This window comes from Aythya ferina (genome assembly GCF_964211825.1).
Source record: "Aythya ferina genome assembly, chromosome: 2".
NCBI lineage: Eukaryota > Metazoa > Chordata > Aves > Anseriformes > Anatidae > Aythya > Aythya ferina.
In genome coordinates this window covers 62,212,489-62,237,313 of record NC_140297.1, presented here as the reverse complement: position 1 = coordinate 62,237,313, position 24,825 = coordinate 62,212,489, and the positions used below count along the sequence as shown (strand labels likewise).

General features: G+C 40.1%; 1 protein-coding gene across 3 annotated transcripts in view; it reads right to left on the bottom strand.

The window, feature by feature from the left end:
* Positions 1-24,825, bottom strand: part of NPSR1 (neuropeptide S receptor 1) — a 62,728-nt gene that overhangs the window by 25,039 nt on the left and 12,864 nt on the right. For 2 of the 3 annotated variants that reach the window (XM_084510425.1, XM_084510427.1), the window contains exon 2: positions 21,012-21,144. In XM_084510425.1, the coding sequence (XP_084366551.1) occupies positions 21,012-21,144 (133 nt within the window). The remainder of the gene's footprint in view (positions 1-21,011; positions 21,145-24,825) is intronic. The other variant, XM_084510426.1, reaches the window with a different exon arrangement.

Below are 24,825 nucleotides of genomic sequence, written 5' to 3'. Positions count from 1 at the left end.
TTGCTATCATTTTGAGTGAGACAAATTTTCATAGCAAAAAAACCTCCACTGAGATAGAAGTCCATTATGGAAAACAAATGGAGGTAATTAGCAATCTGGCATGGGAATACAGACATGTTACAACTGTCCCAGTTAATCTTTTTATAGAAATTCATTGAATTGATGGCATTGCCCAAGGGATATACCTTGTGCAGACTTCAGGATATTTCTTTCATTACAACCAAAGAGTTTAAAACAAAATTCTGTGCTAGCGAGGCTGCAAGAAAATCCCTCCATCATTTGATTATTACTGCTGACACCACTCTTCCCTTAAGTCATTTCCCTTAAAGATGCTGAATGTTTTTCCTGTCAGAAGTGGGGAGCAGATTGTTGGTAAGCTGCCATGGGTTAAAATGCTCCACATGTCATTTCAGCCACAAGTTGATCTTTCTTCCCCCTGATGAGAGCAGTCCTTTTAAGGTGGATGTGGAGATCCATGACTTTTTGGTGAAGCCAGTAGCTAGTGCCTCTTGCTGAAATTTCATTTCTCTTTTCATGTAATTTACTGAGTGTTCCTCATTGTAGCATGTAGGATGTTTTGTTGCTTTATTGACAGTACCAGACTGCAGAAGGCACAGCAGCAGTATGGCTTGTAACACAGGTTCCTCCTCAGGGCTGAGCACTGGCTCATTTTCTGGGGACATCACCATGTGTTCCCATCACCTTCCTATCCCCAAAGAGAATTGGAGGCAGCATTTTCCTAGCCCTTGCCTGCCACTCTATGGAGTGATAGGCCCTTAAAAACAAAAATGCTTTAGAAATGAACCCTAGTGCAGCAATAGGGACCTGTCTGTGATTTCTGAAGGGACGATGCAGCTATTGCCAGGCAGAGCCCTGTTTCACAGCAGCCATCACTGCTCTGCCATGCCCACTCTGTATCACATTGCCTGACATGCAGCCAGCAGTAAGACAGCATGCTGTGAACTTGCCTTGCAAGCCAGAAAAGCCTCTTTTTTTTTCTTTTTTCTTTTTTCTTTTTCTTTCTTTCTTTCTTTCTTTCTTTCTTTCTTTCTTTCTTTCTTTCTTTCTTTCTTTCTTTCTTTCTTTCTTTCTTTCTTTCTTTCTTTTCTTTCTTTCTTTCTTTCTTTCTTTCTTTCTTTCTTTCTTTCTTTCTTTCTTTCTTTCTTTCTTTCTTTTTTCTTTCTTTCTTTCTTTCTTTCTTTCTTTTTCCTTTCCTTTCCTTTCCTTTCCTTTCCTTTCCTTTCCTTTCCTTTCCTTTCCTTTCCTTTCCTTTCCTTTCCTTTCCTTTCCTTTCCTTTCCTTTCCTTTCCTTTCCTTTCCTTTCCTTTCCTTTCCTTTCCTTTCCTTTCCTTTCCTTTCCTTTCCTTTCCTTTCCTTTCCTTTCCTTTCTTTTCTTTTTCATGGCTAGGGGTGCAAACAATTTAAAATCAAGGTACTTAGGAGTCCTGAAACTGCAGGTTGGCCCCAGCATACCTGAAGGACAAAGCACAGGAGAGGCAGCAGGCTCTGGGCACCTTTAAGACAAGACACCTGTAAGATACCCAAAAGACACTTTTTAAAATGCCTTTGCCCAGTTTTGCAGGCCCCTCACCAGCACTGCAGAGCTTTTGGGCACAGGATGGTGCTTTTTGTGGGCAATCAGCAAGCTCTTTGCTCATCTGTGGTGCTTGCACTCCTACAGGCACGTGGCAGACACGGTGTGTGATGCACTGCTACAGCATGTTCTCTGCTTAAGGCCTGGAGCAGAACACAAAATATAACAGATGAAACATAACCCACTTGAAAACCTTTGAGAGGGAGTCTGTTCAGTTACAGTTTTGCAGATTTTTTTTTCAGTGACAGAAGTGATGTTTTGAGGTTTTCTTTCTTTTTCTCTTTTTGTCTCATAGGAAGTGACAGAAAGTTTTGCTGTAGTGGGTGAGCATTTTATTTATTTATTGCATTTCTTACATTTCTGCTCTGAGGTCCCCCACCCTCAAGATAAGGCAGGCAGGATGCTGTAAGGATGCACACAGTAAAGCTTCAGCCTTGCCCCTGGGCTCATCCAGGTTAAATGATAAAGGGCTGAGACAAGCTCTTAGGGCACAACATCAACCGTAAAGAAATGGCACTTACAAGAGCCAGAGAGCAGATCCCTGACAATTCAAATGCAGTGTGCTGCATATGTGAAGGGCATTAAGGTTTTGTGTAATTTGTCTTTTTTAATAAATCTCTTCCTAGCTTTCCTTCCAACCCCACTTCCCACAGCTGACAGAAGGCTGGATTGAACCAGCAGTGCTGCTAGGGGGATTTGTGTGGAGCATGGCACCTGGTAAGACTGTGTACAGTGAACAAGAAGGAGGACTTGGCTCATTGTACAAGGTCATTCATGTCTGCAGTGGTTTTAGGCACTCAGAAAACCTGGTTCCTCACACAAGGGTGAAGAACTGAATTGAGGACTGAATGGAGAAGGGAGTTGTGCAGAGCACATGAAGTTGAGAGCTTCAACCAAGTCCCCACTTCCTTCTTGTGTTACTTATGCATGTGTAGCCTATGAGGTCACACAATATTTTGTTCAGTGGGAAGTTCTGCACAAAGGGAGGAATTTATTCGAGTGGAACACACAGCGTCATCTGAATGTATTTCCACACTGGGATGTGAGCAGTGAACAAAATTGTGGCAGCCATTTATGCCGTAGGTAATGACAAACATTGCAAACACCTTCAAGTTTTGTGTTTTATTGGGTCCTTTCAGAATGTCTGTAGGTTTTGAAGTAGGAATCAAGCATCTGCCTAGATAAATGAACATAAGACTGACGCATGCCTGACTGTCGAAGTCACAGTTAAGCAAGAACAACTGTTTGATCACAAGTATTTAGCTGTTGGGAAAGTGTATTTCAAATTCAACCCATTCATTTAACTCCCCTTCTTTCCTTCAGGCAAGGCAGAACAGGTAGAAGGAGTAAAAGTAGCAGGAGGAAAAAAAATCATGAATATAGGATGTTGGTCTTGGTTAACGAAAATGCAGAAGATAACGTCCTACAGATCATCTTGTCTCACCTATGCACTGGAAAATGAAAAAATGAAAACTGGAAAAATGGAAAACTTCTAAAAGGACACAGAAACTACACAGTTTGTAATTAGTCGACTCTTCATTTATTTCAAGTGATTATTGTACCTCTAACATTTTCCGTGAGAAGTGTTCTTTCTAGGATAACACGTACCAAACAAGTCAATTTTAATTCTGTCCTTCCCCAGTGTCTTCTACATATATTCATTTGTTATTTCCTCTGTAGCCCCATTATTGGTAATTTTTGGCAATGTTTTACCTCAAGTATTTTAAGGACTGCTTATCCATATCTTGATCACAACAGCAGCTGTGTGATTTTTCTCATCTAAAAATTGTGGACTCTCCAGGTAAAGATTTCTGTTGATGTAATTCAGGCATTCTGGTCCCCATTACAATCACTGAACATGAGCACTTCCTTTCCTACTGTCTCAGATATTGTTGATGTAGCTGCTTTAGTCTAAGTTGGTATGGTAAAGGTAAAGCCTTCTTTTCTTCCTCACATCAAACTGTAAATCAGATTGCCATGATGTTGAGGCAGTGATGTTGCAAGCTGTAGCTCAATTTTTGTCTAACCGGAGGCTTGCAATTACAAAGCAGTGGGACAATATTCGTTCTCATTTTTGTACCTGCTTTGTCTCCCCTGGTGTCTGCTGATAACATGAACAAAAACATACGAGTAAGCTTCCCTGGAGGATTGCCTTGTAAAATCATCATGTGGAAAGGGCAGCACATGAAAAATGAATGCTGAACTGCTTTCCATTAAAAGTATTGCAATGCCAGAACACAATGAAGATTGTTTAACATGCAGTCTGGATCTCAGTCCTATAACTGGACTCAACGTGGCCGTAGTGGACTTATGAGCTTTAGGATTTATTACAACAAATAAGTCTCCATGATGCCATGTGATATCTTGGATGTGAATTCCATAAATCCTGTTAAACTTTATAATCATATGTTAACCAGCTATGCAATGAAGTTAGAGGAAGTAACAAAAGTCCCTTAATACATGCCAGCCTAAGTTGTACAAATTGTCAGACGGTGTTCTGTCCTACCATCCTCTAGAAAGATGGGGAAAAGTCAGTCTAAAGACAGCTTCAGAAAATTAAATAAATATCACTACTTTAAAATGCAAGAAGGGGATAGTAAAAAAAGCCTATATGTTTTCAGTGCTTTCTAGTGCATGTAATGTTTTTCTTTTTTCCTTCCCTTCCCTTCCCTTCCCTTCCCTTCCCTTCCCTTCCCTTCCCTTCCCTTCCCTTCCCTTCCCTTCCCTTCCCTTCCCTTCCCTTCCCTTCCCTTCCCTTCCCTTCCCTTCCCTTCCCTTCCCTTCCCTTCCCTTCCCTTCCCTTCCCTTCCCTTCCCTTCCCTTCCCTTCCCTTTTCTTTCTTTTCTTTTTTCTCTCCTCTCCTCTCCTCTCCTCTCCTCTCCTCTCCTCTCCTCTCCTCTCCTCTCCTCTCCTCTCCTCTCCTCTCCTCTCCTCTCCTCTCCTCTCCTCTCCTCTCCTCTCCTCTCCTCTCCTCTCCTCTCCTCTCCTCTCCTCTCCTCTCCTCTCCTCTCCTCTCCTCTCCTCTCCTCTCCTCTCCTCTCCTCTCCTCTCCTCTCCTCTCCTCTCCAGTATAATTTCTGTTAGAACTAGAAATGCTGCAGTACAGATGCTTGACTGAAAGATGTTAGTATTATATTTGTACATTTAATGTCAAAAATGAATATCATGTCTTTTAACTGAAGCTAATGAGATCCTAAATTATAATTTTGAGGAAAGCATCATTATTGCAGCCACACTGCTGGCAGCACTGCTGAAATACACATTGTGCAGTCCTCTCTCTCAACATCTGCCACCAGCATACGAAGACGCCAGGTAGAATACTCTACACACCTACCTTAATTTAGCAACAGATATCAAACCTTCATGTAGAGTAACTACAAAATTAACATCCCCTCTGTCAGATGACAATCCTTTTATACTTTCAGCAGGGAATCAAACAGCAATCCATAGGAATTACAGGCAACTGGGCAACTCAGAAATAAATAAATAAATAAACCCACTTTACTCCTTAACGCTAAAACATTGAACCCAAGGGATTACACACTTTGGCTGCAAGCAGCTTTTTTTGAAAACAAAAACAAATGCAGCACAACTGTCATTAGGATTTGAATGTCTAAAGCAGGCTGAAAGTAGGAAAACCGTAATCAGTCCATCAGGACCACAGAACAATTCTGTAGCTGTCAAAACAAGAATTAAGCCTTCCTATAAACCAGCATAAATTGACATAGCAAAAGCAGACTGCTGCCAATGTAAAAAAAAATATATACATAGTTCAGTCTGTTGGCAGCTGAATGTATCTACAAAGCATATTCAAGTCTACCACTGGGACATGTGAAAGGTTATCAAAACATCAGCCATCCTAATATCTGGTTTTGCTCTGGGGCCCCAAAGTAAACCCTGAGCCTACTTCTTGCCCTTCTTTTTTCCCTGTACCACACCATGTGCACCAAATGTGGCAGAAATATAAAAACAACTATTTTCATTGCACTCTGTCTTGTCCAAAAATTGTGTTGTTTTGAAGACTGTCATTTATGAAAAGGAGCACTGAAGACCAACTGATTGCTAGACAGACTTACCAGTGCTCCTAATTCCTTTTTCCCAAAGCACGTTACTTATTTAACACCCTTGAGACATGCTCAGAACTATGTTTAAACAGAACCAGTTTTCCACCAGTGTCAAGAGCCTTTGGATGAGATGTGGTTTGTGGTTTGAGGGCTAGGCCTACCAGGAATTTGATTGAGGTTGCAATCCCAGTCCAAAGTGATTCCCCAGCATGCTAAAAACATACAAGTAATCAGTCTTTTCAAAATGTCCACCTCCTCTTCCTGACCAAAAAGGTCAGGGTATGTTTGAGATGAATATCCAGAGGGTTAGGTTCTCCCTGCATATAATTCAGTGAGACAGTTGAGTGTAAAGAGTGCAAACAAACAGCTCATTTAAACTGCAAAAACAATTTACTTGTGCCTTTTGCTAATCTTCTTAGTCAGTGGCATCCTGGCAAAGTTCATCTGAAATTGGAATGTTTTCTGAAAGAGTAAATATATTTATTTACAATTCACACTGAAAACATAACTCTGGGAAAAGCTTGATGCGGTTCAACGTGACTTTCCCCAGTTCTGGGGCAAAGAATGGTCAGCCGGGGGGGGATGTGAATATTTTTTTGCCACCTTCTAAGGGAAAAAAAGCAACATAAACAACAGACTATAAATTCAGCAAGCCATTGAATGTATACAGTCACTGTCTTTTTGAGAATATTTTCTGCAAAGTATTGTGGAAAAATTGTATGTTGAAAACAATATTAACTTGCAACAGCACTTATTTGAAAATATATTGGTGTACTAATGAGTGGGAGTTTAAGGATATGGAAATAAGTCTGAAAACACACAATGCTATCTTGCAAGAGCAGGTAGGCCATTTGTTTGTGATATTTCAGGATGATCAAGTTAGTCCTGAGCAAGAGCAAAATAATTTGTTTGTGACATTATCTGTGCACAATGAGGTCCAATAAAAGAACTCATAAACATTTTCTTCTTCAGATCCCTTCAGATTTATATTGACATTATAAACTACAGAAGTGAAGCATAGAGTTATTTAAAAGCATACCTGTAAGAGATATAGTTTTAGAAGCACTGCTTCACTGCTTTTTATTTTTTATTTTTTTGGATGGATCCTGTTGAATTGATTTTTTTTCCCAGTCTATTCATATTAGCTGTGTAGATTGTTCACAAAATTGCAATTGTGTATTGTAATTTCACTTTGATCACAGTCATTTTCTTTCTTGTGTTATCCAAGCTGTCTTCTAAAAAATAGAGCAGTAATGGTATGCAGCAATGGATACTGAACTGCTCGCAAATCACTCAGGCAGCTCATAGAAACATTATTAAAAGGCAAATGCCCTTTGTGCTCCTAACTTCTAAACTACACAAGCTGAAGTGCTTTAATATGTCTAACGCATCGTAATACATTGAGATGTGCTCTGCTGGAGTTAGTACCATGGCTTTCCAGCTGACAGCTTTTCCTCTCCTGTCAGTCACTGGCTGGATTTGACTCTGACTTCAGTTCATGATGTCGGTTAGATGTCTCAGTGTGGTTTGCTGGGAAGCTTAGTGACAGGAATGTGGCACGTATAATTTTCCTGGAGTAATTTCTCACCTCCTGCAGAAAGATCCTGTTCAGAGTGTACTGAAGTGTCTCCCTGGTACCAGCGAGTGTCCTCCCAAGCCATGGGGACTAGAGATGCCCCATCCTGGGAAGATGCCCTGGCTCACTGTCTAATGTGAACTTTCTCCCAGAGCTGGGCATGCTGCTTTAGTTTGTGGATGCATTAAACAGCCTTTTTCCCCTCTCCTGATGTCATCCCCTGATCAGCGGTGTCCATGAATGTAACATTCAGACATCATGTGAGTTTAATCTTTTACCTAGAGAACTGGGAGCTCATCTGAAGATGTGCGTACTCCTAAAATCAGATCCTGTGCAGCTGCCCTACAGCTTTCCCTGTGTAGAGGAGATCAACAATGCTGGCCACAGCTTTTGAAAGCTGAATGTGCATTGCCAACCCTCACAGGGTGCTGAGAACTCTTTCCATCGTGGCAGCTGCCCTGGGTTTGGTATATTTGGTTCCTCATTGTTGCTTTTGTTTACTGGAAAGTTACCTTGTCAGGCCAAGGCAGGAACTCGTACACGGCCATTAGTGATCTGAAATGGCCACAGGTGTGCTTGTAGGGAGTGAAGAAGCTTATCCTTGTTGTCTGAAGGACTTCTTGTCTCTTTTCTATTCGCTGGGCATATGATACTTCATATTATAAAACTTGCATCATTCTTTAGGCTGGTTTTGATACCTAAGGTTAATGTCAGTGTTTGTGTGGCTGAGCTCAGTTCTCAATCCACGCAGCCTTTTGATGGATCGAGTCCTGCCTTGGTAGTTACCTCTGTCTGTTAGAAAACTGGGGCATTCTCTTCACCTTTTGTTTATCTTGCCTACTGCTGTTGTAAGCTAAGCATAAACTATACTGCCTATAAGGCACAGGTTTTGTAGCAGAAGAAGTCTTTCCAAAAATCACAGTTATAAAATATGATATCTTGTAAGACCTAAGACTTTCATACAGACAAAAAGGACCAGCCTAGCCAGTATCAAATTTCCAACAGCTGTATAAATATATTTTTTTCTCAGTTGGCATCAAGAGCTTTAAACCAAATAACAATTATTAACACATGATTTCCCCTTACTGGCAAATTATTTTTTTCCTACTGGCATATTAGTGGAATACACTTTCCATTTGGTAATGAGTAAATTGTGCATGCCTTTAGATACAGTACACACTCACAGTAAGCCATCTCTTGAGTGCAATATATGTTTTGAATGTCATCACTTACAGAAAATCCATACTTGAGCTAACATGCTCTTACATTGTCCCCTAGACACAGTGTAAAACATTTCCATGTTGCTTTCCGTCAATCACTCATCCTCCAAGGCCTAAGAAGATGGCCAAAGACACTGTCCCACCCACTCTACAACCAGATCCCTGTTACCTGAGGTGCAACATGTCCAAGCAACTCAAAACTTCTGTTCCAACAGATTTTTGCTACAGAAGAGACAAAAAGTGCTTTGAGAGACATCTAAGGAATGCAAAAGGTGCCACATTTTGAAAAAAAAAAAAAAAAACCAAACACATGTTTTGGCTAATTAATGCATGGTAGGATATGGTTATTTGGGATGTACTCAATGAAAGCCATGTATGTGGTGAGGCGATGCTATTTTAGTGAACTTATCAAGCTACAAGGGCTGGCATACCCATGTGGGGAGACCTAGCCACAGTCTTCACTTACAGCCAGGTTGCAAAGGTACAGGACTCACTATTGATTTGTTCATTTTAGAGGCTTGAGTGTTTGAGATGTATGTTTTTGGAATATAATATAATGAGAGGACCCTTCAGAGAAACTAGGTTGATGTGCACCTGATGTGTTTGACACTTACTTATTAATATTAGATTAGATACTTTGCTTTGTGAAGGTTTCACATGGGTAGTTTTCTTTGCTGTATTGTCTTTTGTGCATTAAAATTTCATGAGAGTTCCTGACACAGAATCACAGAATCACAGAATTTCTAGGTTGGAAGAGACCTCAAGCTCATCAAGCAATGAGATTCACCACTGATAATTCTTTGAGACTAGAAATGCATGCACTGCACGAGTGGATTAGTGTTGTAGTATAGATTTCATGGGTCCCATGCAGCCAGTGCTGTGAGGTTTACTTCATATGGGCCTTACCATTTTGCAAGCCCAGTATTTAAAATGTGTCAGGCTTGCCGTCTGTCCACATGTGCTTCTGTCAGGAAAATCCAGAAACCTAAACTTCAATTGATTTTATAAATGAAAGAGGGAAGAGGTGACATGGCATATTACTTTTAGAGATATGGACAAACCAAAACACTGAAGGAGTCTCATTCTTCAAGTGTTATATACAAAGCTGGCCTAAGAAGTGGTGTTACTGATTGTATTCTAGGCTAGGACCGAAAGAAAGAGTCTCTTTTGCTTTTCAGTCCTTTTAGGGGGGATTTGCTGCTGATTTCCATGAGCAAAGGCCCATGGTCTTGAAGGTCATTACATACTGAGTAAGGGCATTTATACAAGTACACCTCCTTGATTTTTAAATAGTTTCCAACTTTCATTAAAACAAACAAAAATGACTGAGAGAAGTGACATTTCTTGTATTATTTTGACTTACCAAATATGACTGGACAGAAATTTTCTTTAGGAGCAGTGTGAAATGACAATGTTTAATCCACTGTAACTATTTTTTTAGTCTTAGTAATAACATAGCAGTAACTCCAGCAATCCCATAACACTTCCAGAAAAGCATTGCTTATATTAGTTCTGTCTCTGTAGGAAAGCCATTTTCTAGGAAGAACCTCCATCCTTTCCATATGTGATACCAGTTCCTGTATTATTCCCTATCTGTGTGAGTTGGAAAGTGGAAATGGATAGAAATCAGTCCCTTATTCAAGACTGCAAAATGTCTATTTATAGAATAGCGCCATCATAACGTGTAGAGATGTGGTATTCATCTCTATAATTAAGGTTATATTAAAAACTCTATAGATAAATAGCTGCCCTGGCACATCCAGTAGATAGATTCTGATTTTTGCTATTATTTCTTCAGTTCATAAACGACTTCAAAAAAATACACACCTGTAATTTTATTTTTATTTTTTAATAAAATATTTGTACTTTTGTTTCTGTCATGTTCCTTCAGCTTCCTGGAGCTACGAAGCAGTCTCCTTGTGCTAAAAGCTCCTAGTCCCCAGTTCTGGTTTGCCAGCTTTTGTCATGTTTGGATAATATTTTGCCTATTGTTCTCTGCTGCTAGTTTACAAGTAAAGAATAATCACCTTGCAAGGAAAAAAAAAAAAAATATATATATATATATATATATATATATATATATGTTCATTATCAGTAAACTGCCAGTCTAAGAAATCAGTGTGATCTACCAACCATTTCTGCTTTTCAATGCTGTTAACATAGTTGCTTTAGAAACAGCAAAATTTTGACTTGGAAGTTAAATGCCTGGGGGGTTTTCCAGATGTAATTTCCATTCTATTCTTATCGTTCCTGTTCCTATTAAGCAGGTCTTCACCCTTTTCTCTTTCAAGGTACCAGCAGCTTATTTATGCCCTCATATTGAAAATGTCAAATAGGAGTGGAGAAATTAAGTCTACCTGCAAGGTTTTGGATTTCCAAGTTCTGTGAACCTCAATTTAACACTTTTGAAGTTTTATTTTTTTGTTTTTGGTGTGTATTAAATGTGTGCAGAAACAGAATGATGCTGCTCAAGTATGTCCATATTCACATTGCATCCTTTATTAATTTCATGCTAGTCTTTCTGCTAGTGCAGCAGGGTATGGTAGTTATCTACACTGCAAAGGTTCTAGTCCAAGTTTAGTCATGCAGCCATTGTGTTACCGCACAGGTTTGGAATAGCATTTACCACTTAAGCTACATTTTTTTCCAGACTTTACTTAAATAAATTGTCTTTTAGGCAGATGCTAGAAAAGTCTGGAGAAATTCCAGGTGGCTGTTTAGAAACATAGATGAGTGTAAAGGGAATATTCGTGTGTTTTCCATGAGGTAACATGTTGATATGCCTTGCTTTAAAAAAAATAATATATATATATATATAATATATATTATATATATATACTCATATATACTTAATATATATATACTTATATATATATATACACTTATACTTTTTATATATCTATCTATCTATATTTATATATATATATATACACTTATATACTGAGAAATACCTTCTCTGCAAAACTTTGTATTTGCTGATGTGAATGGAGTCAGAGCCTTTGGAGGTTTTATTCTAGCAGTGGAAGATAAGGTTCTTCATTGTCAAAGAGGAACAGTAATCTTGACACTTTTGGTGATATATGAATGTCAAAGGGATTTATATAGTCAACTTCAGGGGTCTAAATTAGGACTTGAATCCTTCTGTACAGTTAGTGAAACTTAAACACAGCTCAGAGAGCTTTTCTCTATTGGCTATGGCTGGATCACAGGGAAAGCAGCTTCCTATCTTACATACCTACAGTGAGGCACCTAAAATAGATGGCATGAATAATCCCTAAAATGAAAACCAGCATGAAGGAATGCAGTAATGAAACTTAATCCACTTATCTCTATGACAGTTATGGCCCATTGTGTTTCCCAGGACTGAAGTTGAGCCTTATGTTTTCCTTTGGTCCTATTCCTCTATATGTGGCAAGTAGCTAGCGGAGCATTTTTCCTCCCTTATCCCTTCTCATAATGATGCTATTTAATGCTAAAGATGTGATGCCCCCGCCAACAGTAACTCCCTCAGGTGAAAAAGGTCACACTTTGACTCTGAGTCAAAGACCTGAAAATGTATGTTATCGCCAAAATAATCAACTATCTGGCTATAAGAGAAAGAAGGTATATGGAAATATTTGCCAAATTCACATTTCACCATGCTAAATAGAAAAGTTGCTAAGATCATAAAATTGTTATTCTTGCTATTTCTTTAAAATATTGCATGGTTACTCTAGCATGCACACTCATCCCACATTGCATTTTTGCCTTACAGCCCTCAAAATTGCTGCAGTCATCCAGGCAAACCTTTATAATCTCCAGGCAGTCCTATTGGTATCAGCAGATCTGTGATGACACAGTAATTTAGCTGCACAGTGCAGGTCTCAGCACAGGATTAGCAAAATTACATTGATGGTGAAAGGGAAAAAAAGCTACTAGCAGAAGTTGGCTGAAAGGAAATGCTTTTATTTCAGCCACACAGAGGTGTAGTCAGGAACAGCATTTTTATGCAAAGTTCTGAAAAAAATGGCAGAGCCTTTCAAAATGATATAAATGGTAAATGTAGCTCTCCTATGTGGAAATCTGTAGGTGGGGTAGTGGAATGAGGTTTTGGCTGTGTGTCTGTTGAAATGAGAAGACGGTGTCTTTGTATAAAGAAAGGACATCTAAGGTTCATTCATCATTTTTTAATCCTTTCAGAAATGACTTATTACATAGGAAAAGCAAACAGAGTGGCCAAGTCTACCTTAGTTTAAATGTATGATCTGGGGTGAATTTTGAGAGAGAAGATTGTTGCCCGGTGTTCCAGTACTTTTGTTATTTCCACTGTGGGAGTATCCAAGGGCCCAGGCTTTTGGGGTGATACTTAAAGGCACTCCTGGCTGACTTAGGAACAGAGGTTTGGTGCCTGCTTGTAATTTTAAACATATACATCCACTGCAAAGGAATAATCACTTTGTCTGATATTGAATATGTATAGGCATACTGGCACTGGTTTTATTTTGTGCTTTAGAGGTAGAGGGTTTTGTAGACTAAAAACTGTTACATACATACAGTTTATATACAGAAAGGCTTACATTCTTTGAACAGGAAACCCCACCTTTACTGAAAATATGTTATGGCTCTACAAAATAAAAGTTTTTTTTTTTTTTTTTTTTTTTTTTTTTTTAAAAAAAAAAAAGATATTTCTGTCCTGAGAGTGTTATAGTGACTGATATGCAGATGAGAAAAAGACATTTCATCTTCATTGCTAAATTTTCAGGGTCCCAGGTGGTCATGTGCAACATGAAAAAAAACAACAGCACATTGCAATATCTTTTCCTGAAATTGGTACTGGAACTAGTGGCCACCTGGGAGAGTGCCTGCTGTCTTGCACTTTCAGAGTGGATACCATTTATATCAGTGGGCACTTTGAAAATACTGCTCTGAGCAACTACGGATGGTGAACATGCGAACAGTCCCCTCCTGGAGCATTTTAGTACAGGATATGCATGCTGTACATTAAGCAAATGGCTAACAAAAGGGTTAAGAGGGTTTGTTCATGAGCTACCCTTGCCTGTGAGGACATGAGAGCAATGTCTGAAGCTATGCTGCAGTGTGGCTTTTGCTACCTGTAACAGAGCTGAGGACTACTGCTCAGACACAACAGCCTGGAAAATGTTCGTTTAAGGATGTCTGCCTAGAGGTCTGTGATTGCATTAATTATAAGCCATGAATCATGGACATCTTGTTCCTGCATTTGTAAGATTAAAGTAGCCTATATAAATAACAGTCATTACAAGGTTTTTAAGTGGATGACCATTCTTGCTTCCAGTAGCAAATTTGGAGAGATCATTATCTTTATATTTCCACTAATGGGAGGGACATTTCATTCTGCTGTTAGAGATCAACACTTCAGCTTTTTTTGCATCTGTGCCAGCACTACTTTTTCCTACTGCAGTGGTCTGCAATTGACAGAGTCAGAGCAAATGGGCATATTGTTTCCAGCCCTGGACTCTCCAGTGAGCAATTAAGAAGGTATCTAAAAATACAGTCAGAGAGCAGGAGGCAAAATTTAGAGGCCACAGGCTTTGGTCAGGGCTGGTTAAAAACACTTTGACTTTGATTCAGAATTGGAAGGAAAAACAGAATTAGTTTTCAGCAAATTTACAGCATGTTTCTACACTCTCAGGGAGTGTTCCACCTCTACAAAAGCCACCCTGCAGGGTATTAACTAGCCTGCTTTTCAGAGTACCATATTCTAGAACAAAACTCTGGCTACTGAGTCAAGATCAGCTCCATCACTGTTTCTTTACCTTTCCTAGCATGCTTCCTTGACTCTGATTCTCTTACCTATCTACTTAGAAAGCAAATGCAATCCAGCTGCTTTGCACCTCAGTACTACTGCCAGTCATCTAAAGTCACCTTCTTCCACCTTTCTTGTGGGAGTACAAGATCTTTTCAGAGAAAGTTCATTCTGCGCCAAAGGCAGTTTCTTTTGCTTTAAAGGAAACTTGCAAGGAAGTTGTATAACTAGGCTGTTTGTTGCTATTATATATTTCATTGTTTTTCCGACACTAGTAGTCTGGATTAGAGCAGTATATTTTCAGGATGCCAAGTTTTGTCTGCCAGACCTCTAGCCTCATAATTTCACCTCTGAAACATGGGATCATCTTTGTTTTCTGTGACAATTTTCCTTTGTATGACCAAAAAAGGTGAAATGAAGGTCTATATTCTCCCTAAGAGACTGTATTCTCCTTCATACAAAGCTGCTTTCTGTCTCTCACTTTTGGTGCTAAAGCTCACTTTTGGTTTCCTTGCCTAACTTCTGAGGATATTCTGCTTTTTACCCCATCTAATTGAGGACTGGCTTTGGAGATATCAGAATAGATACACATACAGAAATATTCCTGGCTGTCCACAAAAGAAACCTAAGAGTATAGTAAAACTGGAATTGTGTAGCATCAATGCCCAAGATGACTTATTATGATCTAGGGTACTATGACTCGTCTTCAGATCTTATTTAGAAATCAAAGGAGAATATGAGTTTTTGCTAGGTGGCACTGAATTGCCAGGACTAACAATGGATATCCAATATGGTTTTCCATGTGCTACTATGAGGTGTTGCATGTGATGACGCCACCACATTTATCTTATCCTGCATTATGTCTCAGCTTGGGGGGGGGGGGGGGGGGAGGTAACTTCTTCCAAATCTTCTTTTCAACAGGTAGAATACTTTCTTAACATAAAAGACAACACCAACAAAAAACAACAGACACCTCTAATTTTTACTCAGTCTTCATGTTTTTCCAAAAATACAAGCAGAAAATAGAGGTGTGGAAAGAGGAGAAAGCCACAAAATTCTGGGGATTGCTGGAATAAACTGTCTTTCAGTTCATCATTCTGCATTTTGTTTCTGTATCTTGGTTAGGCAATCATATAAATCAGTGGCAAGGTGTAGCCAAGACCCAGTTGGCAAGGTGTAAGTTTTCCAGTATTACTGGGAACTGAATGGGCTCTTTGGCTGCCAAAAGTCCACCTCCAATAATGAGACTTGCTGAGTTAGAAACTAATTGGCTCTATGCAATTAACTTCCAATATTCATTATCATTGTGATACCTAAGGTACTTGTAAAACTGATGATTTTATACTCAAGATTTCTCTGAAGTGAGGAAATATTGCAAGTACCATTTTCCAGATGAAAAGCTGAAACAGTGAGAATTATCTGTTAATATGGTTCTATATGTTAATTTTTTTAATGGTGCTATTATATTAAGTTTTTGTACACATCAGGAAGTAACAAGTCATCTTCATTCTTTCAACTCACAATGACTAGGAAGGAATACTAAAGGAGGAAAGGTACAGCCCATTAAAGTTGCCAGTGCCACAGTAGATTTAGTGTAGTTTTATTACCCAAGGCCTCCTGAGGAGGTCATATTTGGAGATTAGGCAGATGGAGAAATTAGAAAAAAAAAAAAAGGAGGAGGAGGAGAAGGAGAAGGAGAAGGAGAAGGAGAAGGAGAAGGAGAAGGAGAAGGAGAAGGAGAAGGAGAAGGAGAAGGAGAAGGAGAAGGAGAAGGAGAAGGAGAAGGAGAAGGAGAAGGAGAAGGAGAAGGAGAAGGAGAAGGAGAAGGAGAAGGAGAAGCCAATGTGTTTCTTCATGTTTAGCCATTATAATAGTCTAACTTAGTGTAGGTAAGTTGGCAGACTCTGCCGTCAGTCGTCTTAACCAAAGCTATTACAGAATTCAGTGGCTAAGCAGCACAGAAATGAAATAATTCCTACTTCAGAAGGGTCCATATCCATGTAATCCTCCTGTAGCAGATTTTTGGTGTACTGCCTTTTTACTAAACACTAAACAAAATGAGTGCATTTTCTTAAGGACCAAGACCACCTTCTGTGGTCCAATTTCCTGGAAGCAAACAAAGAATGTAGAAGTGATGTAAGGAGACACTTTTAAAAATACTTTTTTTTTTTTTTTTTTTCCAGTCATTCTCAAGTCATCCTTTAGGATTTGGCATTTATACCACAACTTAGACTAGTTAAATATTTTTTCAGGTCTTTTATTTTTCTGCATATATGTATGTGACAATAAAAGTTAGCTGACATTCTTTTTACTTTCTTTCTTCATTACAACCATAACAATACCTAAATGAGCATGTATTCCCAGTTAAGTTTATTGGCTTAGGGCTTAAAGTTAAGCACATGGTGAAGTGCGTACTTGTATTTTTATCCCCAATAATGAACAGAATTCAATATCATTCCTAAGGTACTGACTTCTTAATTATGGGGCTGGAGAAATCTTATAGAATTAATGGTCATGACATTTCCAACTCCAATTTTCCTGATTTTAACTTGGGGGGGGAAATGAAAAAAAGAAAAAAAAAAAAAAAAAACAAACAATCCCCATCCCCAACAACAAACCCCAAAAAAACTATACATAGACATGTACACTTTTGGTCATTACAAAAAAATAATTAAATACATTCCTCTGTCACTAGTAGTTGGATGAAGGATATTGAACAATTAAATACTTTTTTTACCAGAGATTTTTGCATGCCTTGATGAGTTTTAGAATTGGTCAAATAATAACATTTTTTATTGAACGGACTGTTTAGCCAATATATTACTATCTCATGTTACTCAAATAACTGAGTTGTTAATAGAAAAATATATATTCTCTTGTCAGCTGCTTTTACATTTTGAGAGTAGGGATAAGGAGGCCTTCTTTTGGTAGATCTGGGGGAAGTGATCTAACTGGATAGAATACAATCCTATTTCACGTGAAAATTTCCAGCATGATTTCCAGCATGTCCACAGTGTCGCTTGTTGGTCTGTCAGACCCTACTCTTTGTTCTTGAACCACTTGGTGAATTCAGTCAGGGGCAAAAATCTTAAAGCCACCAAGGGTCTGTAAGGTACATGAAATGGCATCAGGTAGAGGGAGATAAGAGAGGTTTCCTGCCAGTAGAGATAGCTATGCCATGAGCATAAGTTGTGTTAAACTCATAAGAAATCTATTTGGGAAAAAGTGTTTAGAAATACCCTTCCAACAGGGTAATCTTCAAAGTTTACACTTTCTGAGAAACTAAATTGCCTTGGAGATAGAAATCTGCAGGAAACCTACCTTTAGTTTTAATCTTCACAGAAGAACTTGTTTCTAAGAAAAACATTTGGGGGAGGAGGGGATAGGAGACATATACCCAAAAGCAAGCTGAACACAAGACAAACATGGCAATATTCTTTTTTGTTAAATTAGCTGATGCTGAGTGATTAGTACTATTGTTCAACTCAGCTGTTAACTCTTAGCTGATTTCCTAGTGCTTAATTTCCAGATAATTTCAAAGAGATTTATGCATGATCTGAGAGTTAAACACAGATTTAAATGCAGTACTGACACAGGCATTGTATAAGCATATATTTAATATGAAATGTACTCTGAATCCAGGCTTCAGCAATATCTTTATGCTGAAGTGGAAGATATTACTCATATACCTATAGATCCCTGCATCCACCTGCACCATGTTGAATTGCAGTGTAGTGAGGGATTAAGTACGTGTCTTATCTGTGAATTTGCCAAGTGGGTGAGACCATTGACTTCTGGTGGTATTGAAAGAAGCCTCAATCAGTTAGTTGCTTCTCTTCTGCATCTGGCTTGGCGATGAGTCAAGAAGAACAACAGTGCACATTTCCTATTCATGTATTATGTATAATTTGCTTTGAATACCTTGTTTATTCTAACACAAAGGCTATATTTTAATTTTATATTAGTACTGTATTAGTAGGAAGACATGAGAATTAAGTATGTTATTCAAGTATCGAGCCACAGATTAATAGAAAAGAAATTTTTAAATGGCTTTGAAATGCCTGCATTGATAAAGCTATATCCATTATTCTTCTCTCTTGCTACTAGGGCAGAAATAATAAATATTTTAACAATCCAAAAATAGATGGAAGTAGTAAGATTGAGTAAGCAGAAACTGTTTGCCAGGAGATTAGGCTTTAGTTGGTAGGATTTAAATACGCCTGGCATATCAAAGCAATGTGACAAGCCAGTATTTTCATAATATTCTGTGTCTACCTCATAACTTGTTGTGAAAGGCTGATGACTGTTGCCAGCTTGCTTTGCTCTTATTAATATTTTTGAAGATAAGAAAGTGAAATAGCTCCATTTCAGGAATTAAGTCATTTCTTTGTGCCAAATTACTGACAGAAACTCTTGGTGAGGGAAGATAAATTAGAGGTCTGACTGCTGTGCCACAAAAAAAGAAGTCAACATTGCCTGAAAGGAATCTTGCTCTTCAAGGTGGTGTTAACTCTTTTCACATTGCAGATGTGAATGTCAAGTGGGTTTTCTGCTGTGAATTTGTATAATAAGAAATAGATCAGACCATTGAACTCAGGCACTGTTGTAGTCTGATTTTGAAAGCCAGGGATAAATTTAGGAAAGGGGAAGTCAGAAGAACCAGCAAGTTTAACATGCAGACCTTAGTCAATATGGTAACATAAGCTATAGAACATTATGTGCTACCCACCTCTAATGGGATATTTACCTTCTTGTCTTTGTCATTAGTTATTGCAGCTTCCTCAAAACAACACTTGCAATCCCCTCCCCTCCCATCACGCAGACTGTATTCAAATCCCCAGCAAATAGCTCTCCATCCACCTCCACTTAACTCAAAAAATTAGCCTTTCTTATGGGTCCAAAACTCCTGCTGAGGTCCTTACCCAGTACAGCAACAACAGTAGTCTCCTGGTACACCTCACATAGACCAACTTTCTCCTGATCAGTCCTGGCCAAGACGCTTCTGTCTGCTTCTTGCATTATTCCTTTGACCTACACACCTGTGTTGTAATGCTGGTTCTTCATCTGCTGCAGAAAATACATGTGTTTTCTTACTCAGACAAAGCCCTTTGTTGTTTATTTGAGCTCTTCCTATAAAGAACCATCTCCTATTACCACATTGACCTGTGCATTTGCTCTGGCAGCGAGACTGGCCCTTGTGCATTCTGTGTGATGGACACATGGGGCCATTTTCCACTCATCTCACTTACAAAACCTTTCTCAGGGCAGTTGTCCCCACTACTCTGTTCTCTGATGCCATCAGTTAGAAAGTGGACAGTGTCCATCTGAGGTTTCAGATACTCTTCTGCTCTTGTCCCATGTTACTGCTTGTCTGGTTACTTTTTACCATCTTCTGTATATTCACCTGGCATTGGGCTATTTAAACTCATATAGACACACATGATCTGTGACTGCAGCTTTCAAAGTGTGCTGTGAGACTGTGTCAACATATATCATCTGATGGCAAATACCACTGGCACATGAAGGAAGTGACATGGAAGTCACAACCAAGATAAGAAGCGAAACTTTTTATTACAGATGAACACAAAACCCATCAGCTCTTTTGAAAAGGAGTCACTGCAAACCTTCATCTCCTCATCTTGAACTAATTCTTACATTGCCTGTAGTTATGGGTCAGTCCTTCTGCATCACTTTGCACAACTTGTTGTAACTGTTTCAGGTGAAAGCTGTTCTTCAAATAAGACAAGGCCCTGGATAGGCATGGTTGAGACCACGGGCAGGAGTTCATTTACTTGTGAAGAACATGTTAAAAATTGGGGAGTGTAGTCCTTTTCTTTTCCAGTTTAAATAGATACAACAGACATCAAAAGAGGACTCAAAATTGCTGGGAACACATGTATTAAATAGCTGTTTACTGGATGTTGCTATAAGTCCTACCATATCTTACAAAAAAAAAAAAAAATCAACAGAAAAAATATAAATATATGCTATATACACAACCAAAGCAACACAGCTGTCTTGTAAGCAGGGATTAGTAGCAAGACACTGTTATAGAAACAGTACACATTTTCCCTCGGGAAACTGTTAAAACCCCATAAATTCAGCCCATTCAAGGCCACAGAGAAACAATGTTCTGCTTATGCTCGTTTCCATTTCTAGTTGCTGAGATCGATAGTTTACAAACCAGGTTTCTATACATTCTCCATTACATTTAAAAACTACAAAGGTATTGGATCAGAATCCTTATTCCCACTGCAAAAAAAAAAGAACTGACCCAAATGCATTCCTCTCCACATTTACATTTTTCTTTCTCCCTTACTTGGTTAAACCAGACTACAGGAAGTTTTTTTCACTCTTTAATGCAAGTGCATAATTGATGGAGCAACACTGTAATGAAGTACTTTAGAAAGGGTTTTAGCAGAAAAACACCAGAGATTCATCTTAAACTAGTTTAATCTAAACAGTTCCATGACAACAGCTGGGGGCATAACTTCTGGGACATGTGGATGCAAATTCATACTGGAAGATAAGATTCAGTGAAATAAATGAGTTGCAGCTGCTGTGTCTGACACAGACACTACTATATCTAGCAACATCTTTTTAGATCAGAGGCAGACTGAGCCCTAAGATAAGCAGCTATCCATCTGTCTCATGGCAAACTGCAGCTGGATGTTAGGTGGCAATTGAATTCTTCACCATTCAACTTGCATTTTCTTATTAATGCAAGACCTTTTTGTAATTTTTCATACCAATTCTGCACAGTTCAGATGCCCCATTCCCTCCCATACACTACCTGTGATTGCCAACTGTGTAACAAAGAATGTCATTCGAGATTTCCGCTTCCTCCTCCATGTAGAGAAGAGCACAATGGCATTTCCAGCAATTGTGACAATAAAGAGGATCCAAAGAGTTACCAGCTGCTCCGTCTGCATTAGAAAAAAAGAAAATAAAAAATCATACAAGTAGGTGAGTGGGTAGTGACTACAGTTAAGCCAGTCAGTTAACCTAGGACAAATGAGATAAGAAGAATTAATATATAAATGCATATATATATATAGTCTATTATTTTATTTGCAGTGCCTGCATATTACTTCTGTATTCACAAAGCCACTATCAGTATTTATGTTCTGCACTAGATGCTAAAATGAGAGGCAGACTTCAGTTTTCTCGTGTTGCTCCAACAAGCTGTGAAATAACCAACTGCCTTACTTTGTAAGGAATATTGATAGATGGGCTCCTTTGGAGAAATGGGGGAAATAAATACTTCTCTTCCTCACAGCTCCAGTGAGTAAGGGTCATGCACAAACCCTATAAAATTCAAACATCCACTCCATGATCTAGATGTGCACCAAGTTTGAAAAGCAAGCATGACCCACTGCAAGGAAAAGTAAAATTGCATAGCAAGCAATACGTGAGGACAAAACGTCCCCTAGTGGTAGTGTGCACAAAGAAAAGAAGTAAGAAAAACAGTTATGCGCACTCTCAAAGCATCAGGATCCTCTGGCTGCAAGAACAAAGGTGTACATATGCACGATTGCTTGTTTTGTGTGAGTGCATACACAGTTTTCTCCCCCCCTTTTGGCCTACCAAAAATGATTTTGTCTTCTCTAAATGCAGATTAGTTATTTTCCAGTGGCTATTCTGTAGGTTTCCTCTAGATGTGTGAGACTGCAAAGTTCGTTTTCTCCATATCAGCCAGCCAGCTTTGAGAAGCACTGAGTCTGGTGAGCATGGGGTCAGCTTGGAGAAAATACTCTGTATTTCTGCAAAATTGTCATTTACAAAACCTCTCTTGTGTAATGCATGTAGTGTCATGGAGGAAGATAGTTCTGCTGCTCTTCTGAAGGCACTTTTCACAGCAACAGTTTGGAGGGCACAGAACAGGGGAATGCAGTAAAAAAAATCCTGAAGTATCCAGCAGCAATAATATATACATTGTTATTATAGTCAGTGAGAGAAAAAATACACATATGGCTCAGTAGAACCAGTAGCCAGCATCCATAGTCCCTCATTTACTGGAAAGCAAGCTGTGGCCCATGCTCCTCAGCCACCTTTGTTCCAGGTAGGTGGTGATGGTATCCTGTGAGTTATGTGGGTGTGCGGGAAAGGCAAGATGCAGTGCATGAGCAATTCAAGGCTGCGCTCTCTAAACCCAGGGATTAGTCTAAGTGCACAGTGAAGGCTGTGTTTAGATGGTTTCACTTTTCCCAGCATGATAACTTTGTCAGTATAATCTGCCATTAGGGCCACCTCACAGAACTTTAAAGCTCTAAAGAGAGACAGCTACTCTAAATGGCTTTTGTAGTCTGAGTAATGGCCGTTTCTCAGGCATGAGTCATCATCCATCTCACCTACCCTGGGATGGCCTGTCTCCACTGATTATAGAATCATAGAATCACAGAATCATAGAATATCCTGAGTTGGAAGGGACCCTTAAGGATCATCAAGTCCAACTCTTGACACTGCACAGGTCTACCCAAAAGTTCAGACCATGTGACTAAGTGCACAGTCCAATCTCCTCTTAAATTCAGACAGGCTCGGTGCAGTGACCACTTCCCTGGGGAGTGTGTTCCAGTGTGCAACCACCCTCTCTGTGAAGAACCCCCTCCTGATGTCAAGCCTAAATTTCACCTGCCTCAGCTTAACCCCATTCCCGCGGGTCCTGTCACTGGTGTTAATGGAGAAAAGGTCTCCTGCCTCTCGACACCCCCTTACGAGGAAGTTGTAGAATGTGATGAGGTCTCCCCTCAGCCTCCTCTTCTCCAGGCTGAACAGGCCCAGTGACCTCAGTCGTTCTTCGTATGTCTTCTCCTCCAGGCCTTTCACCATCTTCGTAGCCCTCCTCTGGACACTCTCCAACAGTTTCATGTCCTTTTTATACTGTGGTGCCCAGAACTGCACACAGTACTCGAGGTGAAGCCGCACCAGTGCAGAGTAGAGTGGGACAATCACCTCCCTCGACCTACTAGCGATGCCGTGCTTGATGCACCCCAGGACACGGTTGGCCCTCCTGGCTGCCAGGGCACACTGCTGGCTCATATTCAACTTGCTGTCTACCACGACTCCCAGATCCCTCTCTTCTAGGCTGCTCTCCAGCGTCTCATCGCCCAGTCTGTACGTACAGCCAGGGTTTCCCCGTCCCAGGTGCAGGACCCGGCACTTGCTCTTATTGAACTTCATGCGGTTGGTGATCGCCCAGCTCTCCAACCTATCCAGATCCCTCTGCAAGGCCTTTCCACCCTCATTCGAGTCCACAACTCCTCCAAGTTTGGTGTCATCAGCAAACTTGCTCAAAATACCTTCTATTCCTACATCCAGATCGTTTATAAAAATATTGAAAAGTACCGGCCCTAAAATGGAGCCTTGAGGGACCCCACTGGTGACTGCCCGCCAGCCTGATGCAGCCCCATTTACCATAACCCTTTGGGCCCTGCCCGTTAGCCAATTGCTCACCCATCGTATGATGTTTTTATTTAGCTGTATGGTGGACATTTTGTCCAGCAGGATCCTATGGGAAACTGTGTCAAAAGCCTTGCTGAAGTCCAAAAAAATCACATCAGCTGGTTTCCCTTGGTCCACCATACGGGTGATCTTATCATAAAAGGAAATCAGGTTAGTTAGGCAGGACCTACCCCTCACAAACCCATGCTGGCTGGGACCAATGACTGCTTTGTCCCCCAGGTGCGCCTCAATAAGTTCGAGAACCATCTTCCCCATGATTTTACCAGGCACTGATGTGAGACTGACAGGCCTGTAATTGCTAGGGTCTTCTTTCTGACCCTTCTTGAAAATCGGCACAACATTTGCCAGCTTCCAGTCTACCGGGACCTCTCCAAATTCCCAGGATCGTTGAAAAATAATTGAGAGAGGTTCCGCGATGACGTCCGCCAGCTCTTTCAGCACCCGAGGATGAATCCCATCCGGACCCATGGACTTGTAGGGATCCAGGTGGAGTAGCAAATCCTGCACACGTTCAGGGTCGGTTGGGAGTTTGTCATCCCCACCGTCCCGGTCCTCCAGCTCAGGGCACCCTGGGTCCCGAAGCCCATCATCGGCATTGAAGACAGAGGCAAAGAAGGCGTTAAGTGTCTCTGCTCTGCCTATGTCATTGTCTGTGAGGAGACCTTCCCTATCAAGGAGTGGCCCTATGTATTCTTTAGTTCTCCTTTTTCCATTCACATATCTAAAAAAAACCTTTTTATTTTCTCTCACAGACACAGCCAGCTTCAACTCTAGGTGTGCTTTGGCCACACGAATTTTCTCCCTACAAACACGAACAGCATCCCTGTATTCTTTCCATGACACCTGGTCCTCCTTCCAGTAGCGAAACACTCTCTGTTTCCGCCTAATCTCCATTAGAATGTTCCTGGTCAGCCACACCGGCCTCCTGCCAGGCCTGCCTGACTTGCGATATTTAGGAATTGCCTGATCTTGTGCTTCTAGGAGGCATCGCTTAAAGAATGACCAGCACTGGTGGACATCGAGGCCTTCAAGAGCAGTTTCCCAGGGGACCTTGCTGACTAGTTCCCTGAGCAGCCTGAAGTCCGCTTTCCCCATATCTAGGGATGAGGTTTTGGTGGCACTTTTCCTTCTGTCACTGTAAATTT